At 39.9% G+C, this 21,514-nt stretch overlaps 2 protein-coding genes across 3 annotated transcripts in view; both read right to left on the bottom strand.

The window, feature by feature from the left end:
• LOC102799924 (noelin-2-like) overlaps window positions 1-5,188 on the bottom strand; it is a 40,245-nt gene extending 35,057 nt beyond the window's left edge. The window contains exon 1 of one of the 2 annotated variants that reach the window (XM_087841624.1): window positions 4,906-5,188. In XM_087841624.1, coding sequence (XP_087697750.1) covers window positions 4,906-4,968 — 63 coding nt within the window. In that variant the 5' untranslated portion in view covers window positions 4,969-5,188. Of the gene's footprint in view, window positions 1-365; window positions 1,140-4,905 lie in introns of those variants that run through there. The other variant, XM_087841623.1, reaches the window with a different exon arrangement.
• A 5,694-nt stretch (window positions 5,189-10,882) lies between these two features.
• The window catches only part of col5a3b (collagen, type V, alpha 3b), a 47,127-nt gene continuing 36,495 nt past the window's right edge, over window positions 10,883-21,514 (bottom strand). The window contains exons 59-66 of the mRNA XM_087841609.1: window positions 20,345-20,398; window positions 20,192-20,227; window positions 20,027-20,080; window positions 19,548-19,884; window positions 19,297-19,409; window positions 19,059-19,127; window positions 11,827-12,060; window positions 10,883-11,735 (exon numbers count right to left, since the gene is read on the bottom strand). Of these exons, the coding sequence (XP_087697735.1) occupies window positions 11,589-11,735; window positions 11,827-12,060; window positions 19,059-19,127; window positions 19,297-19,409; window positions 19,548-19,884; window positions 20,027-20,080; window positions 20,192-20,227; window positions 20,345-20,398 (1,044 nt within the window). The 3' untranslated portion in view covers window positions 10,883-11,588. The remainder of the gene's footprint in view (window positions 11,736-11,826; window positions 12,061-19,058; window positions 19,128-19,296; window positions 19,410-19,547; window positions 19,885-20,026; window positions 20,081-20,191; window positions 20,228-20,344; window positions 20,399-21,514) is intronic.

Raw genomic sequence — 21,514 nt, 5'->3', positions numbered from 1 at the left:
GGATCAAATATCTGCTGCATGCAGGCTAAAATATCCCCGAAGATCTTGATAATTGAATCTGACTTACTTCCCCCGTCATCGTAGATATCTTAGATGCTGGGGCTTTTTTTCTTCTACAGTGAATAAGCAGACATTTATCTTGGAATAATTACAGATCATGTAACAAAGGAGAGCTTATCTCATTATATTTACTGAAAGTGGATGTTGCTGTGTAGAAAAGAGAAGTATGTGAAGGTGCTGCTGAAAATCACAACTCAAGTGACAACAAAAACGCGTCTCTATCGTTTGATGAAGACGAAGTTCTGGAAGTGCACAGATACAGCGTGTATGCGTGCGTGTTTAGTCATATGAATATGAATACGTACGCTGACGATCCGTTCATGCGTGCCCTCTGAGGAGATGATGGTTCCATTGAGTCCAACCAGCGACGGTAAGGTCTGGGACATCCAGTTAGTTACCATAGCCATGGTGCTGAGCACCGCTCCAATTTTCAACATGGGAACACTCATCCTGCTGCATACACATTCACACACCGCACACACACACACACTAACAGAAACTCTGGCCGGCTCTCACACACAGTCCAAACTGTTCACAGCAGTCATTCTAACAAGAGCAGCTGCACAGCATGGTGTTACAGGTTGTGCAGTCGCTCTGTAGTGTTTGTTTAAAAAGAAAAGAAGAGAAAAAACCACAAATGTTCCCTCTTCTGAAGTCTAAGACACTGCCACAGGTTAGTAGATAAATCCAGATGCATCCATGCAAAGACGCATCAAGTCCAAACATCCAACTCAGGCTGCAGGAGGTGCTCCTGGAAACAGCTGGTCTGAGCTGTGTGCATATGTGTGTGTGTATGTGTGTGTTTCCTGGACTCCTTCCTTCGTCTGGCAGTGAGGCGTTGTGGCTGAGCCAGCGCTGCTCTCTCATTTATCCTCTAACTCTCTGCCTCTCCCTCCCTCCCGCCTTTCCTCCACCCTCTCTCGCAGACACACTCCTCCATCTCTCTCCCAGACTCTCACCTATTCCTTCCACTTCTTTATCCAAGCGCCACAGTCTCCTCTCAAACCATATTTCATTCAATGAAAAAAAAAGCACGCCGCAAAAAAAGTGCTAACGAGAAAAAAAAGAATATTCATCTGACACTTATCCCATTCTCTTGCTTTTTTCACCCTCTTTTATCATTTCCATACCCATTTTCTTCTTCTTCTTTTACCTGACCTTTAATTTTCCCTTTTCATCCTGACTGCAGTCAACACCTTTCTTTTTCCTTTCTGTCCAATGTCCCCATCTTTTCCTTGATATTGATTAAATGCAGACGCCTACAGGAATGCACAATGATCTGGACTGACCTCTCCCTTAAGTGTGTGCGTGCGTGTGTGCATTTGTGCTTCATGTAAATCACACACTGATGCAACACTGCCACCATGTGGCCCTCGGTGCCTGCCGACAACCAAACTGTGTAAGAGATTTTACACTGGATTTGATCAAAACTTCAGAGAAAGTACAAGATGTACAGATGCTTTATTTGATCTGGCTCTGCAGCATTTCCATGGCAGCAACAAACTCCAAAAATAAAGTTCAGCCTGTGTACCACTTCTGCCACTATGTTTACAACGTTTGCATCCACCTGCTGGGGACTGCAGATTAAAAGGAGTTGGTACAGCACTTATGCACAAAGCCTAACTGTGTCCCAGTTAAATAATATACTTACTGTATACACGATACACAATACTACCTAAGTCTAAGTCTCTATGTGCATTTTGAAGGCTTTTATTCCTGGTACCCACTCTGTCTATCAGCAGCATTTGCAACACTGCTACTCTTCAGACTATTGTTCTGTTATTGATTGTTTTTGCAATGAAGATGAGTTTTTCTAGCTTGATATGTTTTATTTTCCCAGTGGTTTAACTTACAACCACAGTTTGTCTTCATTTTTGTGAAGCGGTGAGCTGTGTTTCTTTAAAAAAAAATGTTTTCTGGCACTTTTTTAAACCAAATGACTAACTGCCCTGCTTATTTATTTATATGAATGAATAAATGAAAGCCTTGCAGGCTGTAAAAAATTAAAGTGTCATTATTATGCTAACTAGCACAATTAGTATTTCAAAACAATCCCCTTTGTTAGTCTTGAGCCATGACATTTTGTCTCCCTTCTCTTCCCTGTGATTGGCTGTGCTTCACAAACACAAGGTTTGCACAACAGATTTGGGGGGTGGGGGGGTGGGGGGTGTACATTACATATTAGACCGTGTCATGTATCATCTATTTAATAACATCTAAGCCAGGATGCAGAAGCGCTGTAAGATTTAGTAGCTTGTAGAAAAACCTTAAACCTAACCTTAAAAAAAGCAATAGCTTGAAGTAATAATTTTCTGTGTGACTTTGTCATAGAAAAATATTGAAGGAATTTCAGCCCACTCTTCTTGACAGAGTTAATTCAGTTCACTGGTTTTATGCACATCTCTTTTAAAGTCCACAAAAGTCTTTCAGTCAGGTTGAGCTCTGGACTTTGACTGGACCATTGCAATGCCTTGATTCTTTTCTTTTTCAGCCATTAATTTGTAGATTGGGATCATTGTCCTGTTGAATTTCCCAATTTGGGCCAAGCTTGAGCTGTCAGACAGACAGCTGACTCCAGAATACTTTGTTAACAGAGGAGTTCATGTTTGAACGAGTGACTTGTCCCGTGGTTTCAAAATAAGCTCAAATAATCAGCCCTCCACCAACAAAGCTGACAGCTGGTATGATGTGCTTGTGCTGATATTCTGTGTTTGGTTTTCTCCAAACAACTTCTCAGAAAGAAGAGGCTTTCTTCTGGTAACCCGTCCAGCCAGGCAATACTTGTTCAGTCTTTTTTTAAACTGTATACTGTTGTGAACTTTAATATTTAACATGCCAACTGAGGCCTGGAAATCTCTTGAATTTTTTGCAGTTTCTCTGAGTACTGACCTTGAGGTAAAATTCCTAGAAACATCCACTCTTGGGAAAACTGGCAACTGCCTTGAATGTTTTCCACTCATGAATAATCTTTCTCAATGTTGAACGATGGACTTCAAATTGCTTGGAAATGTCCCTAAGGGTCCCTATAACCCTTCTCAGATCGATGGGCAACAACATTTGCGTCTATAAAATCATTGCTGTTGTGTTTCCTCCCTGGCAGTGTGTTAACACACACCTGAATGCTCCAGACCAGCAAACTGACGAAACATCTGCTTTTATAGAGGCGCTCGCACTCACTCATGATCAGTTAATCACGTGTATTTGATCAGCAGCGCTTGGCTACTCTTAATTGTTATGGAAGCAGTAAGTGTTCTGCATTTTGGCTGATGTTTATAATAACCCATGTAAAGTCTTTTTTTTTTCCTTTAATTAATATAACCTGACATATAAAACCTTAAATGTGAAAGACGGTGTACATTATTTTTTAAAAGCCTGCATATACATCTTTTTTTTCTTACAACAGTGGCTTGAGTTGAGTGTTGTTGTGAGCTGTTGCTAAATAAATGAATTTCAGTTGAACTGAACTGTAAAACTAATTTGTACAGTGACACTGCTAAATGAATCCTTTACTCATGAGACACATTTCACTGTATTTTTTTCTGACCGTATTTAGGACAGCACTTAGGTGGCAATTTTTGATGAAGTCTACAAAATATGGTAATGAATGTAAAGCTTAACAAAAGAACTAAACACAAACTAAGTATACTGTACTGTAAATTCATCGTGTGTATGAAAATGTAATGCAAGGATCAAACACAATATTGGAATAGTGTCAAATAGGCCTCACGCTAATCACCGGTCAAGAGGAGGATCAAGATCATTGAATGATATACATTTTTAGCAATGGACATTTGCAGTTTGTAATTAGTTCAGTCTAATGAAAATAGGATAATACTGACACATCAAGCTGGTGTTTTTGAGCTGTAAAAGGCCACCCGCGATGCTAAACAGACTGCAGTGCACAACTAGCAGCCCTGTAACTTCAAAAGCTATAGAAGGACACGGCTCTTCCCCGTCTCCTGCCTCGAGCAATTATGTGTCAACAATTTAACTAACCAACACTAAATATTTTATAGCGCCTTTGTTCTCATCAGGAGTAACATACTCATTGTTTCTTTTCTAGATAAAGAGTCTGCAGAATACACATGGATTATACATAAAATCTCCTTCAGCAAATATTCTAAACATGAATATTTCAATCAGCTGCACTTAAGGTTACACAGTCATGAGGAGGAGGAGGGTAACAACAGAGCCAACATGACAAGTGAGTGGTGTAAAACACCTTCAGGGTGTTTCTGGTCACTGACTCAGGTGGCTGCCTCTCTGCATTTTTACAAACTAATCATCGCCATCTTTTCAGTAGAGCGGAACGACAAAGTTTCTCAGAACAATACAGTACAACAGATCAAAACAAGAAGAAAACTCAAAACTATAATATAATAAAATAAAAATAACTCAAACAATAAATATAGATGATCGTGATTTCTCTGAGCATAAAACTTGGCAAAACAAATCTATAAAAATATAATATTTGGGAGGTCGATTTTGAGCTAAACTCCTTTGTCAGCAATATTTTCTTTATCTAATATGTTTTAAGATGTGGATCTATATAAAGCATTTTATTTCTTTCAGTCAATTTATTTCATTTTATTTTAGTCCTGTTTTTGTGACTTATAAATATGTTTCCCTTAAAAAAAAATGCATGCTCTAACTGTTAGCATGTAGGCAATATGGCTAAACTATTTTGGAGATGTCCAGCAAATACCAGGAGATATACACAAGGTTGGTTAACAAAATAATAAATCAGAGTACATCAAATTTTTTCTAGAACCACTTTAAAGTTAAATTTTGGCTCATTTGACACAAAGGTTGAATGGATAAGTTGGGCACACGGTGTCTCCTTACCTTACATGAGCTGACAGTGACCAGCAGCAGCAGCAGCACCCACAGGGCTTCAGGTGGACTCATGGCTGTCCTTTTCTCTCCCTCTGGTATTCCTGGTCTTGACCCAGCTTTGACACGCACCAGACATGAAAGAAAACTTGGTACTGTACACCTTCCTTGCTTAGCTTCGGGGTTATGACTAATTTGACTAGTCTGAAGTGACTGAATCCCCTCAGGCTGTGGAAGAAGAACACAGTGCTAGTGTTCTTGCTGTGGAGAGCCACTCAGGAGCTGACTGGAGACAGCAACTGTCTTTGAGGAAGATTAGAGAGGAGGCGTAGGGAAGGAGGAGTTGGTGAAAAGGATGATTATTTGTTGCTTAACACAGCCAGTGAATATACAGTTAATTAGTGAGTGGGTGCACTTGTTAGTAACAGATTGCATGTGAGATTGTACTGCTGATTCTGGTATCATAAAGTTACTCTCTAGAACTCAGGAAAACTTTTTCTATTACAGTTTGGAAAAAGGGCCGGAATTGTACGGAATCTTAGTTTTTAAAAACTCCCAAATTCCACATTTTAAAAAAGCAAAAAATGTCCAACTTTTCTGACTCATGTAATAATAAAAATTGCTCACTGGTAAGGTTGTCAAAATAAAAAAAATCATTACTCAGATAATTTAATAATCGATACTAAAAATTGGTATAATACCAACAGCGCTGTCTTGGCTCTTGCAGTTGATACACGACTTCAGCCCCTCATAACACAGGAACAGTTATCCATCTCGTATCGCATGACTATATAAGAGTGATATATAAAAGAGTTTTTTACACTCATAGTTCACAACACTGAACATTTTCTAAAGTTAAGCAAAGCCCTCATTTTCACAAAACTGGAACATTAAACAGTTGCTAATGCTAATCTAGCTGCTGCGCACATTAACATTAGCTTTTTAACTGCTAGCAGTTTAGCCCTGTGTTAAGCTATGATTAAGGTAGCAGCTAGCGGCTATGGCTAATAATAAAATAATAACATTCATGTTGGAGCTAATCAGGGCTGTGGTCTGTAGCATTAATATACAACATTTATTTAACAGGATAACACAATAATTTATTTCTAAAAAGTGTTGTGTTTCTCTTAAAGTCCCTGACTAAAGCTGAGAAAGTTTACGAGCAACTAGACAGAAACTGGCAGCCTATCTTACAATTATTTCTGCTGTTTAACAATAGTATTGTCTTTGATGTTATTGTTCAACACTTTACTTTAAAACATCCATCTTAAGTTTGTAGTTGTTTCCTGCATAAAATATGGAATCCAGTATCAAGTATGTTTCCCATTACAGGTATCAATGGATGCATTTATATATAAGTTTCTGCGTTAATACCAATGGTTAATACCAGAACATTGATTTTTTTTCTGTCTCTTGATGGAAAATTAAAGAGCCGCATTCAAACAAACAAATAAATAAATAAAAAACTAATTTAAAAAAGTGTATCTAAGGAGCAATCATTACCAGCTTATATTATTCACAACCATAGACTGCATAAATTAACTGTGGCCGCCACCCAGAATAGACTGAGGCTCAGCATCCGCCTAAATAAAAGATGGATAAAACAAATGCAAGTTAACTAAAATTAACTGTCATGTTTATTAAGACACAATAGTAGAAAAAATCTGTTGTATTCTAGTGAGCTAAAATTTTACGATGTTACACACAAACAGGAAGGTTTTTTATAAATTATTACAGCAAATTTACTATTCAGACAAGTTTAAATGTAAAATTGTTAAAACTGTTTCATCCTATATATATTATGTTTAGTTTTAGTTTTAAAGATCTGAAATATGTAAAATCCGATTGAGAGAACACAGTCTAATATAACAGTAAACTAAAAATATTTTATATGTTAAATCAATATTAGATGTGACTGAACAGCATTTTACAGCATAGTATAAAAGATGGATGTTGTGCTGTAATTGTCATGTATGCTGGTGTGGTACAGTAACATCACCCATTGTTTTCTAATAATAAGTCTAATGACTTGTGATTGACAAGTGTTTACCCAGTTAGGGTTTGGGTACATACCACAATTTTAAGAAAACAGACTCAATGTTTTATTCAATAAGAACAAAAATGAGTGACTAAACCTATAGCAGGAAAGTGTTTACAGAGGTCATGATGACAGAAAGCCTTTTTCCCATAAACTTCTATGGGACCCCAGGTCAACCACAGCTATGGCCATCTGGTGGCCTTTAGGCAGAATGCAGCCTTTTAGGCAATGACCTATAGGTTATGTCCATGTGTTATAATTTCTATGGTTTTGAGCATTAGTTTCAAGGCTAGGCTAGCCCCAGTTAACAAACACGATTCAAGTCAAGGCAAGCTTCGTCATGTTGGTAAGTAAAATGTTAGCATATATTCTGGTAATTATTCCCAGTATCTGCTATCACACCTCAGATGGCTTAAAAAAAAATAAGAGAAAGAGAAAACTTCCTTTCCTCTGCATTGTTCTCTCTCTGGACACTGACATCTATCTTCAGTACACAAACCGAACAGGAATAAAATACTAACTTATGCTGGCTGTCTTCCATGTGAACCTGCCACTCTGGCTTTAAACACAATGTAGGTGACTTTCATGTCACGCAATCCATATTTCATTGCTGGAAATTAGCTGTTAAATACTCTTGGATGAGCTCGCTGTGTTCACTCGCTTCCCCTCATTAAAGTTTCAGCATGATTGTAATGCAGATGTCAAGATGGCACAGCAGGCAGAGAGAGAGTAACAGGAAAGGCCAGCTGAAGAAGACAGAGAAATATAATGCACGCATGCTCGGCCTGTAGTATAAACCCAAGAACAAATAGTCATACACCTTACGCACAACCTCATTACTCCAGCTGTGCGTGAAATTAATGACAAACTTGACTTCATGCCAACCAAACAACAGGTCCCAGCCAGAAATTCATGAATCACTTTTCACTCAAATGTTAAGAAATTATTATTATTATTACTTATTTTTGTATTTTTATTATTTTCAGTGAAAGCTTTTGAATGCTGCTGATGTAAACCCAGCAGTGCCTTTATTTTCACCTTCGATATTCTGCACTTTGGAAATGATTCAAAATTTAATTGGATTTTAAATTCATGTTTAGAGATGACATTTCAAGCATGTTAAGGTCACTGCAATCCAGTTAACGATAGGTTTAACATTTTACACATCAGCCTACACAGTGACCTTTCAGAATAGGGAGTTCAAACATGTGCTGGTTACACTCACAAAATGTAGTTTTACTATACGTCATGAAGAGCTCCATAAGTATCTCAAGTATTTGAGAGGAGCTTCTGTCGTTTTTGTTTTGTTTTGTGAAAGAACAAGAACGTGATGGAAGTGCAAACAACCACAAATGCAGCAGCTAACAGGACATCAACTCTTTGTAAAGACAGCATGCTTATATAAAGCAAATTGTGAGAAACTGACCCATGTGAAAGAGCAAAAGCTTGCTTTTAAACAGGTAACAAAAGCAGTGATGAGCAGTCAGGCTTGTAGGATTAATCTCCATTTCTAGCACTACTTTTTTCTCCAGCAGAGTCAGCCTGGCCACAACATTTTCCTTTCCAGCTTTGCTCTTGGCTTCGTGGTAGTAATTAATCACTATAAGAAAGTGTGTCTTCTGTGGAGCTGTAGCCTTTGGTTTATGTTAATTAGATGCATTGCTTATTCAGTACATCTCAGGCCATGTTGAAGATTAACTAGAAAGTAATGTAACGAATACTGTAACAAATAATTATCTGCTGAAAGTAAGTAACTTAATGTATTTTGTAATTTATTTTGTGATTCATTCAATTTTCAGAACAAGTACCCCCACACTACCCCAAAAGATGGACACTTCCAGAGACATAACTACCTCAGTGTGATCCTCTGTTTCCTCAAATCCCATTTCAAAGCCTTGAGATGATCGTAATTTACTTTTGCCGTCTTGGCCTCTTGGCAGAGCAAGGGACTGATCTGAAATGGTAATGATCGGATCACAGATAATCCTCCTTTATGAAACTTGGAATAACCCAAATTTTAAAAATGGAAATACTATGAACGGAAATGGTAAATGGGCTGATTCTTATATAGCGCTTTTCTACTTTTCCGCTCTATACAACATGCCACATTCACCAGACACAAGCACTGTCTTCTATGCTTTGAAGTGCTTACTTGGTGCATCAGAGAGCATCCATTGGAGTTGGTTAATATTTTGCCCGAGGATATTTGGCATACAGACTAGGGGAGCTAGGAATTGAACCACCAAGCTTCCAATCAGCAGATCACCTGCTCTACCTCCTGAGCTACCCCATGAATGAATGGCTGAGCCCATAAACTCACCAGGAAAATGTCAAGCCGATGGCTGTCTATAATAATAATAATAATAATAATAAAAAGAATGCTGGTTTAAGACACTTTCACCTTTTTTGCTTTCACCTGAAACCAGGTTCCCCCTTTTTATACTTTTACTTAGAACATGAAGAGTGAATGTTGCAGAAGCAGGTTTCTGTGCAGCTGTGTATGAATGACATTTTAGTGTATAAATCAATTTTTGTAATATTTTATACTTTCTACCCTTATGGTCAAGATACTTTATTATAGCTGAACTCTGGACATGTACACACATACACTTACACTGATAAGCACGCACTCATCCCCCTCCCTTTCCAAACGCCTTCGATGCTTGTTTCCTGTGGGGGAAGACTGTCTGTGTGCCGTGCTGGGATGGTAGCGCTGTGCAGCATGACTGCTGTGTTTCCTTCGGATTACTCCTCACCCCCTACCCGACCCTGTGGCTTGTCACGTGCTCCAATGTTGTACTGTGGACATTTATGTGCTCTCTGTGCAGAGGAGTTTTTTTGTTTCCTGTTCTCATGCTGTCCTCCCATAGGTGCCCAGCATGAGTAGAGGTCTCTTTTTTTCCTCTTGTACTCTCCAATTGTTGTGTACTTTTTCAGTGTTTGTTCTGTAACGCTGCCGATCTTCGACCAGTATTCCCATGTGATGTCTATGTTGTGTGTGTAAGTCGGGGGGGGGGGAATGTTCTATTCCACTGCGGGGCAACCTGCATATGGCCAATAAAGCCTTCATTCATTCATTCATTCATTCATTCATTATAGGTGGATTTCATACCAAGAAACTGAGGATGTGCACAACTAGACGTTTAAAGATTGCTGCTCTTGCTAGTCAGCACAAGAAATACTAGCCAATTAAAAATTATTCTCATTTTAGTATCACACAGCAGTTACCTGTTGTGTCAAAGATATATTATGATGTCCCACCGACCACCAACTGGGGCTCCAGCCCTGACAGCGGCAGCACCTCTCTCTTTGTGACAGGAAATTGGAAACAATGAAGTGACTGTAAACAATTGTCAGATATGCTAACTACCACAGCTCTGCAGTACTTGCAGATACAAAATAAATAAACAAATTAATTACATTTTAAAAACTAAAAATAAAGGTTGAATGTTGGTAACTGAAGGAATTGGTAATCACTTGTAACGTAACACAACCTGTGGATGACAGGTGCTAGCACTGCTCATGTTAGCAGACCACACACAACTAATCTAATATAGTGTGTTCAACATTGTACATGACAGTGTACATAATTCAGCTAAATTTCAAATGCAATTTGATTATTAAGGAATGTGATTAGCAATTTTATGCAGCTTTTATGTAGCTAACCTTGTTCATTAGTTTTTATTTATTTATTTTCATGTTCTGTCTTTTAGATGTGTCGACGAGTGCGATTTAGTTTAAAGGAAATAAAAAATAAGTTACCAATAAGAAACCATCAACATTTGCTGAGACCGACACACCTGCAAGCTCTAAGACCATTTTCAAACTGACATGTATTATGAAATTGCAGACCTAAAGCTGCTCCTGGAGTTGTCTTTGTTAAGCAAATGTATTCAATAAAAAAAAAACAAATTTCATCTTATTAACTTAAATGTACATTGTGTACTTTTATTAAAATATGTTAATCAGTCACTTCCCCACACATATATGCATAGAAAGATCTCGAGGCAATCACACACCACAGTTTGTTAAGCAGAAAAAATATTAAACATGGCTTCGCAATGTTGAAAAAAAAGAAAAAAAATGCACTGCCCCAGTACCCATTTTTTAAAAACTATTTACTCCAGAAGGAGCTCCATTATAGCACCATGATGAATTAAACTCCAATATACATGACATAACAGATTGGCATAATTGAAAAATTACAACAACAACAGATAAAAACAACACAACAAATTGAGGTTTGATGACAATGCTGAAGAACATGGAGAATGAATGTTACAGAAACATGCTCCTGTGTGACTACATATGGATGAGATTTGAGTGCACAGCTCATTATTTGTAAGAACAGAAGGACACAAATGAAACTGTGAGAGCACCACTTACTCCTTCAAAAAAGAAAAGAGGGGTTTTTAACAATCAGTACATGTATGCAGTTCTCTTAATCACAGCATGTAAGCCCACAGTGAGAATGCATGACAGGGCTGTGTGAATGAAGGACAGAGTATGCAAACGAGTGTGTGTACAGAAGAAGGAACACTGTTGTAGGTATATCAACTTATAAATATGTGGTTTTGAATCAATTTTTTTTCTTTTTTTCCCTGCATGTAAAAAATGTCCATGGCTCGTTTTCCCTGTAAATTACTCCCTGACTCTGTTAACCGTTGAAACAGACCGGGCCAACTTCGAAACCAAATTTCTGGTTCTTATTTCCAAAATCGGACACAGCTACATCGATGATGGGAAGCGTGTTGGACAGCGGAGAGTCAAATTCCAAAACGGTCCTCTCCTGCCCTGAGCGTGTCTAGAGCAAACAAAGACAATTGAATAAAGTAAATAAATAATAAAATCATTAATTAATAAGTTATCCTCAAAAATGTGTCTGAGTTCCTCACCCGACACCCGTCGTATAGTGCAGTGATGTAATGTGTGTTCTCGTATGTCAGCTCCTCGCCGTCGCTGCTTCTGAAGCGCAGTGCGTATTCGTGGTTGTACGTGGCGGTGTGCAGCCAAGCAGCAGAGTTAAGGCAGTGGTAGGTGAATATCTGCTTGGCTGTGGCACTTAGCAGCTTCAGGAAGGTCATCTGGACAATGTGGACTGAAACGCCATCTGACCCGGAGTAGGAAAACTGGAACACCAAGATCACACTGACTCATTAACAACACCATACAAAGTCAAAACAGTGCAGACAAAGAAAATATAACTGCAAACAGTTTAGGGTGTAACACATTACAAAGTAACACATTACTGCAATCACATTACATTTTTTCAGTAGCACGGTATGTAAAGCATTGCTATGTTAAATTCGGTAATCACCTTACGGTTGCAAGTATCTTGTTACTTGCGTTACAAAGGTTCTTCGCTTATCTGAATGCTGGGCAGATAGAGAGAAAAAAAATCAAACAAACATGTTGTTTTCCCTAAGGGAGAGATCAGCAAAGACAAAGCTCAATTCCACCCCTAGTATTTGCAATCTTACTCTTTCGGTCACTATCCAAAGCTCATGACCATAGATGAGGGTAGGGTGGCTTCATAACCTGATGAAGCCAACAGAACCAATCATGTATGAAAAGCAGAGACAAGCTTCTCAGACCACCCGAATAAAAGCCTTCTCCCACTTGGCTACACCTAGAAATTCTGTCCATAAAAATTATGAACAGGTTCGATGACAAAGGCAAAGAGCAGCCTTGCCGGGAACAAGTCTGATTTACTGCCACCGGCCCTCTCATCCCCAGACTGCTTCCTTTATGGAAGACATGTCAGAGGGATTAAGGAGGTCCTCGAAGTATTCCTTCCACCGCCCGACTATATCCTCAGTCGAAGTCAACAGCGCTCCACCAACAATACACAGTGCAGGTAAAGCATATCTTTCCCTTCCCAAGTCGCCGCACAGTTTGCCAGAATCTCTCCGAGGCAGTCCAAAAGCCTTTCCATGGTCTTGCAGAACTCCTCCCACACCCAAGTTTTTGCTTCTGGCGCTTCCCACTGGCCTGTCAATAGCTATCGGCTGCCTACAAAGTCCCACAGGCTAACCAAGCCTGATAGGACTCCTTCAGCCTGATTATTCCCTTTACCTCCAGTGTCCACCATCTAGTTTGGGAGTCACCACCACAACAGGCACCAAACACCCTGAAGCCGCAGCTCAGAGTAGCAGCTTCACCAGTGGAGATGCTGAACATGATCTATTTGGACTCAGTGTCCCCAGTCTCCCTTGGAATGCTGCCATAGCTCTGCTAGAGGTGGGAGATGAAGATCTTGCAGACTAGGTCATTATACAGAGTGGGCCATTTATATGGATACACAGTAATAACATGGGAATGGTTGGTGATATTAAAGTCCTGTTTGTGGCACATTAGTATATGTGAGGGGGCAAACTCCTCAACATGGGTGGTGACCATGGTGGCCATTTAGAAGTCGGCCATCTTGGATACAACTTTTGTTTTTTCAATAGGAAGAGGGCCATGTGACACATCAAACTTATTGGTAATGTCACAAGAAAAACAATGGTGTGCTTGGTTTCAACGTAACTTTATTCTTTCATGAGTCATTTACAAGCTTCTCTTTGTTCACAGCCATTGACATGTCGAAGAGGTTAACACGTGAGGAGCGGATCGAAATTGTGTTGATATCTGGTGAACGCAGTAACCGGGTCATTGCAGCAGATTTCAATGCAAGACACCCTACGAGACCACCCATCTCCCATGCTACAGTCAGCAAACTGCTTGCTAAGTTTCGTGAAACTGGTTCAGTGTTGGATTTTCCAAAATGTGGACGCAAGAAAACTGTCACTGATGAAGAAACATCAGTGGCTGTCCTAGCTTCATTCAGCAAGAGCCCACAGCGTAGCACTCGCCGCATGTCACTGGAGAGTGGCATTAGTCGAACATCCCTTCGGCGGATATTAGCTACTCACAAATGGCACCCTTACAAACTCCAGCTACTGCAGCATCTCAACGAGGATGACCCAGATCGGCGCACAGAATTTGCAGAATTGGCAAAACAAAAATTGGAACAGGACCCTCAGTTCACGCAGAAGATTTTGTTCAGTGATGAGGCAAACTTTTATGTGAATGGTGAAGTTAACAAACAAAACCATCGCTATTGGTCTGACACTAACCCACATTGGATGGACAGTGTTGGGAAGGTTACTTTTAAAATGTATTCCATTACAGAATACAGAATACATGCCCCAAAATGTATTCTGTAACGTATTCCGTTACGTTACTCAATGAGAGTAACGTATTCTGAATACTTTGGATTACTTAATATATTATCATGCTTTTTACAACTACATGAATGTGCTACTGCTGTGATTTATTACTGTTACTGAAGGTCTGCGGCTCCGAACCGTAGTAAAGGGACCTCTGGCTAATACGGTGGGTTCTGTGTCGGGCTCGTAGCTTAAAATTAGCTTTACTTTGTTGTCTGGGTCAACTTTGCTAGCGAGAGACAGAGAGAGGTGTTGAAAGGCTGCTCCAACGGAACTTATTGTTTTTGGAGGAAAACACGAACACGGTGTACAGTCGAGTCTTAATAGCTTACTTACAACTGGGCTCGTCAGGCTCTCTTCTTGGCTGCAGTGGTTATTATTATATTTACATGCTTCCAGCTCCCGTTTTTGCTCGATGACACCTCGTACTTTTCCTTTTTCTCCCTCCCTCGCTCACAGACACATATCGGGTATGGCAGTCCATTCTCCCTGCAGCACGGACTACACTGCCCATGATGCTACATTCTTTAGAGCTATACCTGTAGCATTCTGCCTATTAGCTTAGCACAACAACAACAGGCGCTCTCTCACCCAGGAAACACGCAGAGAGAGAGCGTCACCCTGTAACCATGGCAACCGTAACGCTGCCGCCTGGAACAACAGAACGTAGCTGTCAAACAAAACCCAAACAGTCCTGACCCGCGACAATATAAAACAGGGAAGTACCGCTGTGTAATCCATTCATTTCAACAAAGTAACTGTATTCTAAATACCACCTTTTTAAACGGTAACTGTAACGGAATACAGTTACTCATATTTTGTATTTTAAATACGTAACGGCGGTACATGTATTCTGTTACTCCCTAACACTGTGGATGGATCCCTCCAAGACTGTTGGAACAACAAAAGTGATGGTTTGGTGTGGTATATGGGGTACAACGATAGTGGGTCCATTCTTCATCAATGGAAACCTCAAGGCCACTGGATATTTGAAATTGCTACATGATGCTGTGTTTCCTCTTTATGCACTGAAGCTGGCACGTTCCCTGAGTTTTTCCAGCAAGATGGTGCACCACCACATTATGGGTGCCAGGTCCGAGCATTCCTAGATGAACAGTTTCCTGGAAAGTGGATTGGTCATCGTGGGCCAGTTGAATGGCCCCCAAGGTCTCCCGATCTGACCCCCTTAGACTTTTATCTTTGGGGTCATCTGAAGGCAATTGTCTATGGTGTGTAGATACGAGATGTGCAGCACCTGAAACTACGGATACTGGATGCCTGTGCTGGCATTTCTCCTGCGGTGTTGGTATCAGTGTGTGCAGAGTGGGAGAAGAGGGTTGCATTGACAATCCAACACAATGGGCAGCACATTGAACACATTTTATAAGTGGTCAGAAACTTGTAAATAACTCATGAAAGAATAAAGGTACGTTGAAACCAAGCACACCATTGTTTTTCTTGTGACATTACCAATAAGTTTGATGTGTCACATGGCCCTCTTCCTATTGAAAAAACAAAAGTTGTATCCAAGATGGCCGACTTCTAAATGGCCACCATGGTCACCACCCATGTTGAGGAGTTTGCCCCCTCACATATACTAATGTGCCACAAACAGGACTTTAATATCACCAACCATTCCCATGTTATTACAGTGTATCCATATAAATGGCCCACCCTGTATTTTTAGGCGCACCAGGTCTGTCCAGCATCCTCCCCTGCCACCTGATCCAACTCACCAACAGGTGGTGATCAGCTGACAGCTCATCACCTCTCTTCACCCGAGTGTCCAGAACATATGGCTGCAGTTCTGGTGATACAATTACAAAATCCATCATTGATCTGCAGCCTTGAGTGTCCTTGTGCTATGTGCACTTACGGACACGCTTATGTTCGAACATAGGGTTTGTCATGGACAAACTGTGGTTTGCACAGAGGTCCATTAACAGAAATTGCGTTGAAGTCTCCTAGTCGGACAAAAGAGTCCGCAGGTGGAGCACCCTAAAGCACCCCACCAAGAAGGTCGGGTACTCTAAACTGTTCTTCGGTGCATAAGGGCAGATGACAACTGGTTCCCCAACCCAAAGGTGCAGGGAACACCCTCTCATGCATTGGGAAAAACTCCAATGTACAGGCAGCAAGCCAAGGGGATACTAAGACCCCAGCTCACCAAGGGCAACCCTGACTGAGACAGAGTCCAGAGTTCAGATGGGAATGGATCAGAATGGATGTGAAACGTGGGAAAATTTGAGGGATACATATGCATGCCACTGAAAAAAACTGACCACAAGAAAGATTCTAAACTTCCAAGTCTAAGCATTTTCTTTGTTTCTATCAGCTGGCACCACATATACAATTCTGGGCATTTAAGTAGGTTACATTGTTGGTTCTACAAATATTTGCCCTAGAAGAGTAAATCGGAATATGCACAAAAAAAGTTGTTAACCAAGCTTCCTAGCCTTAAGGCCCTTTCACATCGGACGCAGCACACGCAGCGCTGTGTTCTGAAACCCATTCGTGTCTATAATGGTTTCCTGCTGCGCCGAGCAAAGTGCAGCACAGGTCAGAGAGACACATGTTTTGAAATGACAAGAAACGGGCACCTCTAGTACACGTAGAGTACTAGTTTTACAAACCAACTTTCATACCTCTTAGCTTTTTTAAATTGTTGTATTATTTTTAAAACATTTACCACACAACTGTTGTTTAACATTAATCTGAAGTTTTCTTTGAGCTTGTTTTTCCAAGTCTACTACCCTTTGCAGAATTCTGAACTCGTAAAGACAAGAATGGAGCAGCACCTGCGTCCCTCCAGGCCACAGCAGTTTATTTGATGGAGCAGCACACATTCAGATTTTTGCCCTCACCTGAATCCTCCCTCACTAAAACTTAAAAAAAAAAAAAAGCATTTTAATTTCTCCTCTTTAACAGTCTTAGATGGACAGCACGGGCTGCACAATTATTCTCTGTCTTCACCTGCAGACTTCTTCTTCCTCTTGTTGGAGTTAGCAGGTTTTGCAGAACATGCTGCCTATTCCGCTATTAACCGCTGGACTTTTCTTTTACTTGACATGATGAGTACGAAAGTACCATAATTAGCCCTTTAAAAAATGTATGTTTATTTTGCAGTTGAACATTGTTGTTGTTGTTATTGTTATTGTTATTATGATATTATTATTATTATTATTATTATTATTATTATTATTATTATTATTAGCTTTTAATGCAGCCAATTTTCCCATGAGAACAGCCAGCTAAGGTAAACACATGCAGATGTGAATATGGTTGCTATTACAAATACTATGCACCTGTCTGCGATACAGACAGATAAATATTTTATTATTGACAGGGTTGCTGCCCCTTACATCAAACCAGAAAACACACATGGTCCCCATGGATGTTCATGAAAGGTTAGCTTTGACTTTTAAATAATTTTAAGTTTCAGGATCTTTGCAGTAGAATGCAGCAGCTATAGTCACAAACTGGCTTGCTGCAACACACCAATGATTCTTTAGGTGAGCCAAGCGCTTTGAAAGCCAGAGTGTGTTTCCATCCCATCTCTACAGTACCACAGTAGGCGGACAGGATTTCTGGAGAAGTTGGAACTATTTCTTAGCAGGAGTTTAAAGCCATCTGTGTCTTTGTATTCATTTAAAGCTGAAATCTAAAATTGTGGATAACAAAAAACCTCGTCACATATACCACAGTATTTATTATTTCCCCACTGGCCCATGCAGTCTGCGCAGTCCACTCAGTCAAATATTTTGGGCTGAACGTCTGCAGAGGAGTATTCATCCACCCTCACAGATTTATGTACATGATGAAATGTGCGTCACTCTGACGTTTGCATGCAAAAAGCATGAATTGGCCTTTAGTGAGGGAGACAGTTCCTGGTGTACCCATCACTGATACGATTGCTGCCAAAGTCTAAATTCAGATGGTTTGGAATTACTCATGAAATCTGTAAGATGTTTAGACCAGATTTACTTGGTTCGACAAATTAACACCATGTTACAATAGCAAAATGTGTGTAGAAATGTGACTATAAGTGTGATTCACTATAAGCACCTCTGCTCACTGTAAAAAGTAACTTGACTCTCTGTAAAAGAGGTTGCATTATTGAAGCATCATCCACCGACACTCCGCGTTAACTACAGTTCAATTAAGTTCAGCTCTGTTTGATAAAAACAGTGTTACTGAGAGCCAGAAATATGTGGGGCTTGGGTCTAAACATGCAGGGTGAGGACTCTGAGTTAGACAGCCAAAGCTTTGGCACAGGACTCACAGCTTTGAGCCATCTGCCTTACTCGTTCTTATAACTAACTTGTTCTCTCTTTGTTATTTAAAATTAATGTTATTTTAAGTAAATTTACTGGTCCTTACATAGGCATTTTGTACCAATCAGTGGAACAATCCAATCAGTGCATCAAGGTTCAATAATTTGCCCAAGAAAACTTTGGCATGAAGACTGGAGGAGCCAGGGATTGAATCAGCAACCTTCTAATGAGTAGATAATCTGGTCTAACTCCTAAGCCGGATGAGGTGAAAAAATAAGACATGCCTTATTTCAGTATTAATTTAACTCAATGTGAGGCTACAAACTTTAATAAATCATGTTTAATCATTTAAATCCTATCCTCTCAAAATGTTAAGCGCTGGAAGAGAATCCCAGACAAACATTTATGTGGAGAGGCCAGCTACAAAAACATCGTTCAGTTGCAAACTGACACTGTGTGTCTTTAGTAAATACCAGCAGCAGCTTTTCTTACGCCAAAAGAGGATTTTGTGCTGGCACAGTCTGTTAGTAAATCTGCCCCCAAGTGTCTCTAAAATTCAGAGTTTCTTTTAAACCTTTGCAACTGGCACTCATCCAGATGTGTTAAGCCCAACAAATATGTGCAATAATCATCAAACTATACCTTTTTTCCTTTCCTGAATTGACTGTACCATCTGCCAGGCTTTTCCTCTTTCCAGGATGCTAATTTTACCTGATAACAGACAAACAAAATAATCACCTCCAAATTCACACACTCAGCAAACTGCTGATGACTAAATAGTGTTTACATCATGCAGCTTTTGATACAGCCTCCTGCTTATTTTTAATGTTAATCGTATTGCTCCAAAAAATAGCACACTGTGTTATTTATGTAAACGAACCGACTGGAACTTCTTGTCGGGGTACAGACACGTCTCTCCCTGTGCGGTGAAGTTACAAAACACCTTGAAGGAGTCTCTATGGCAACCCTGGTTGGGATCTATCCAGTATTCGCCTGGATAGAGAGACAAAGAGAGGACCTCAGGGGGGCCAAGGCCACAGCAGACAGAAGCAGCAGAAAAAATCTACAGATTATCTTGAAATGAGACAGCTGTGCTCAACAGATGGCCAAGAACATAAACTGATGAAGTACCATTGGGGAGATCTGGGTGGAGAAGCCAAAGCTCTTTGCAGGTGCGGGCGGGGCTGTGGTATGTCCCTTGCGGGGTGCGCAGACCTTCTACTTCGACTTTCATCGAGGATAGAGAGGCAAACACTTCCTCCATGCCTTGGCCCTTCTTTTCGTTTAGCTGGCTGTCCTGCTCCGCCTGATCCCCTTGCATCATTTCCTCCTCTCCCCCACCTATGGCCTCCTCCTCCTCCTCCTCCCCATCCTCTTCATCTTCAAGTGCAGCACCATCCACCCAGGAGTGATTTCTCCTTCTTCTGCCTCGTTGTGGCAGAGGGACCACACCAGCTGCTGGTAGTCCCTGAGACGGAAGTAGATGAAAAGACAGAAAGAAGAATGGATTGAAGTAGACAAAAAAAGAAGAGAAGAGTCCAGATACACACGGATCGATGGCAAAGTAACCAAAGGTCATAAGATTCTTGAATGATCTAAATATTACTCACTGGGAGTCCTGGAGGTCCTGCAGGCCCAGTGTCTCCTCTAGGACCAATTGGACCCTAAATGAGCCACAAAATGATCAGTCTTTCAGTTTTAGTTATGAGAAGTTATGGTGTAATATAATAGCACTGAATAATTCAGTTGTGTGAAATGATGAATCTCAGAGTTACCTGATTTCCTTTAGAGCCCTTCTGACCAATCACACCCTGTGAGAGAAATGAGAGAGCAAAAACGAGGAAACACGGATGCAGAATGAACACTTGCAGAAATCTCCATGCTTATATGTTTATAAGTCATGTAGGAAAATAATCGTGCACACTCACAGACAGACCCGTAGAACCAGGTGGACCGGGAGGACCTGATGGACCAACTGGACCCTGATATTACACAGTGGGGTGAACATAGTCAGCAGATTCCTTTTTGTGCAGTTAGTTATCAGAATAATACTGGAAAGCTTGGGATTAATGCCAAATGATATCTGTTTAAACCAATTAAAAGTATATAGACATTAAAAATAATGATCATGTTGTAGTTAATAAACAGATCAGAGTGTCAGCAATCATCAGTCATACCAACAATTTATCCAGTGATAAAAAGTAAAAAAGACAGAAATATGTTCTTATATTATTTATGAATTGTTCTTATTGTTAAAGCAAGTTGTTTCTTTGGTTTAGCGCTACACACTTCAAAAGGTGCAGCTTTTACTTTGAAGGTGAACTGTCTCTGTTTCCAGCTTGCTCTGACGTGCCTGTTCGATTTTCACTGTATATAAAGGACATCAAAATCAGCAACGTTAATCCGTTAGCACCATGCAGCTCCACCCACGGGCCGATCCGCGCTAACTCGCTAATGGAGATTCGCCGCGTTAATGCGGTTGTGGCGTTAACGTCATTTTAATGAGATTAACGCTGACAGCACTAAATAAAACACTTAGATGTTTGAACAATGTGTCACATGAAAATCTAAGATTTTGTTCAAGGTTGAAAAAGTATACCAAGACTCTCTGCCTTGAAATCCTGTCGCTTTAACTACATTTACATAATTATTATGTGGCATTAAACCTTTTATATAGTGTCTAAGTACAGTAAACTTGACTTCATAAGTTAATGTGTCAAACATGTAATTTAATATTTGCTAAATTAGATATTACTGTCATTAAATTATACATTAAATTTACTTTTATAAGTGGTTATAGTAATTATTATCACTATTATCATAAATAATAACATTTTGTAATTTTATCCCATTGGAAGGTGGTTGCTAGGTAACATCATGACATTATAAAATCTGAAATATATAAGAACCTTCAGGGACTAAATATGTATTTTCTTTACATTTATATAACTGGACAAATTTCAGTTCTTTATTCACTCGATCAAAAACAGATACTAAACCATTGTTTGTAGCAAACTTTATACTTTGCATATCATCATAAAGCTAAAACTGTGACAGCAGCATCTAGATGTCTCCGTGATTTGCTACTGGACTTTCAT

The sequence above is a fragment of the Neolamprologus brichardi genome, chromosome 6, assembly GCF_056152115.1.
Source record: "Neolamprologus brichardi isolate AB-2024 chromosome 6, ASM5615211v1, whole genome shotgun sequence".
NCBI lineage: Eukaryota > Metazoa > Chordata > Actinopteri > Cichliformes > Cichlidae > Neolamprologus > Neolamprologus brichardi.
The sequence above is the reverse complement of the archived record's forward strand: the minus strand, read 5'-3'. Positions and strand labels throughout refer to the sequence as shown.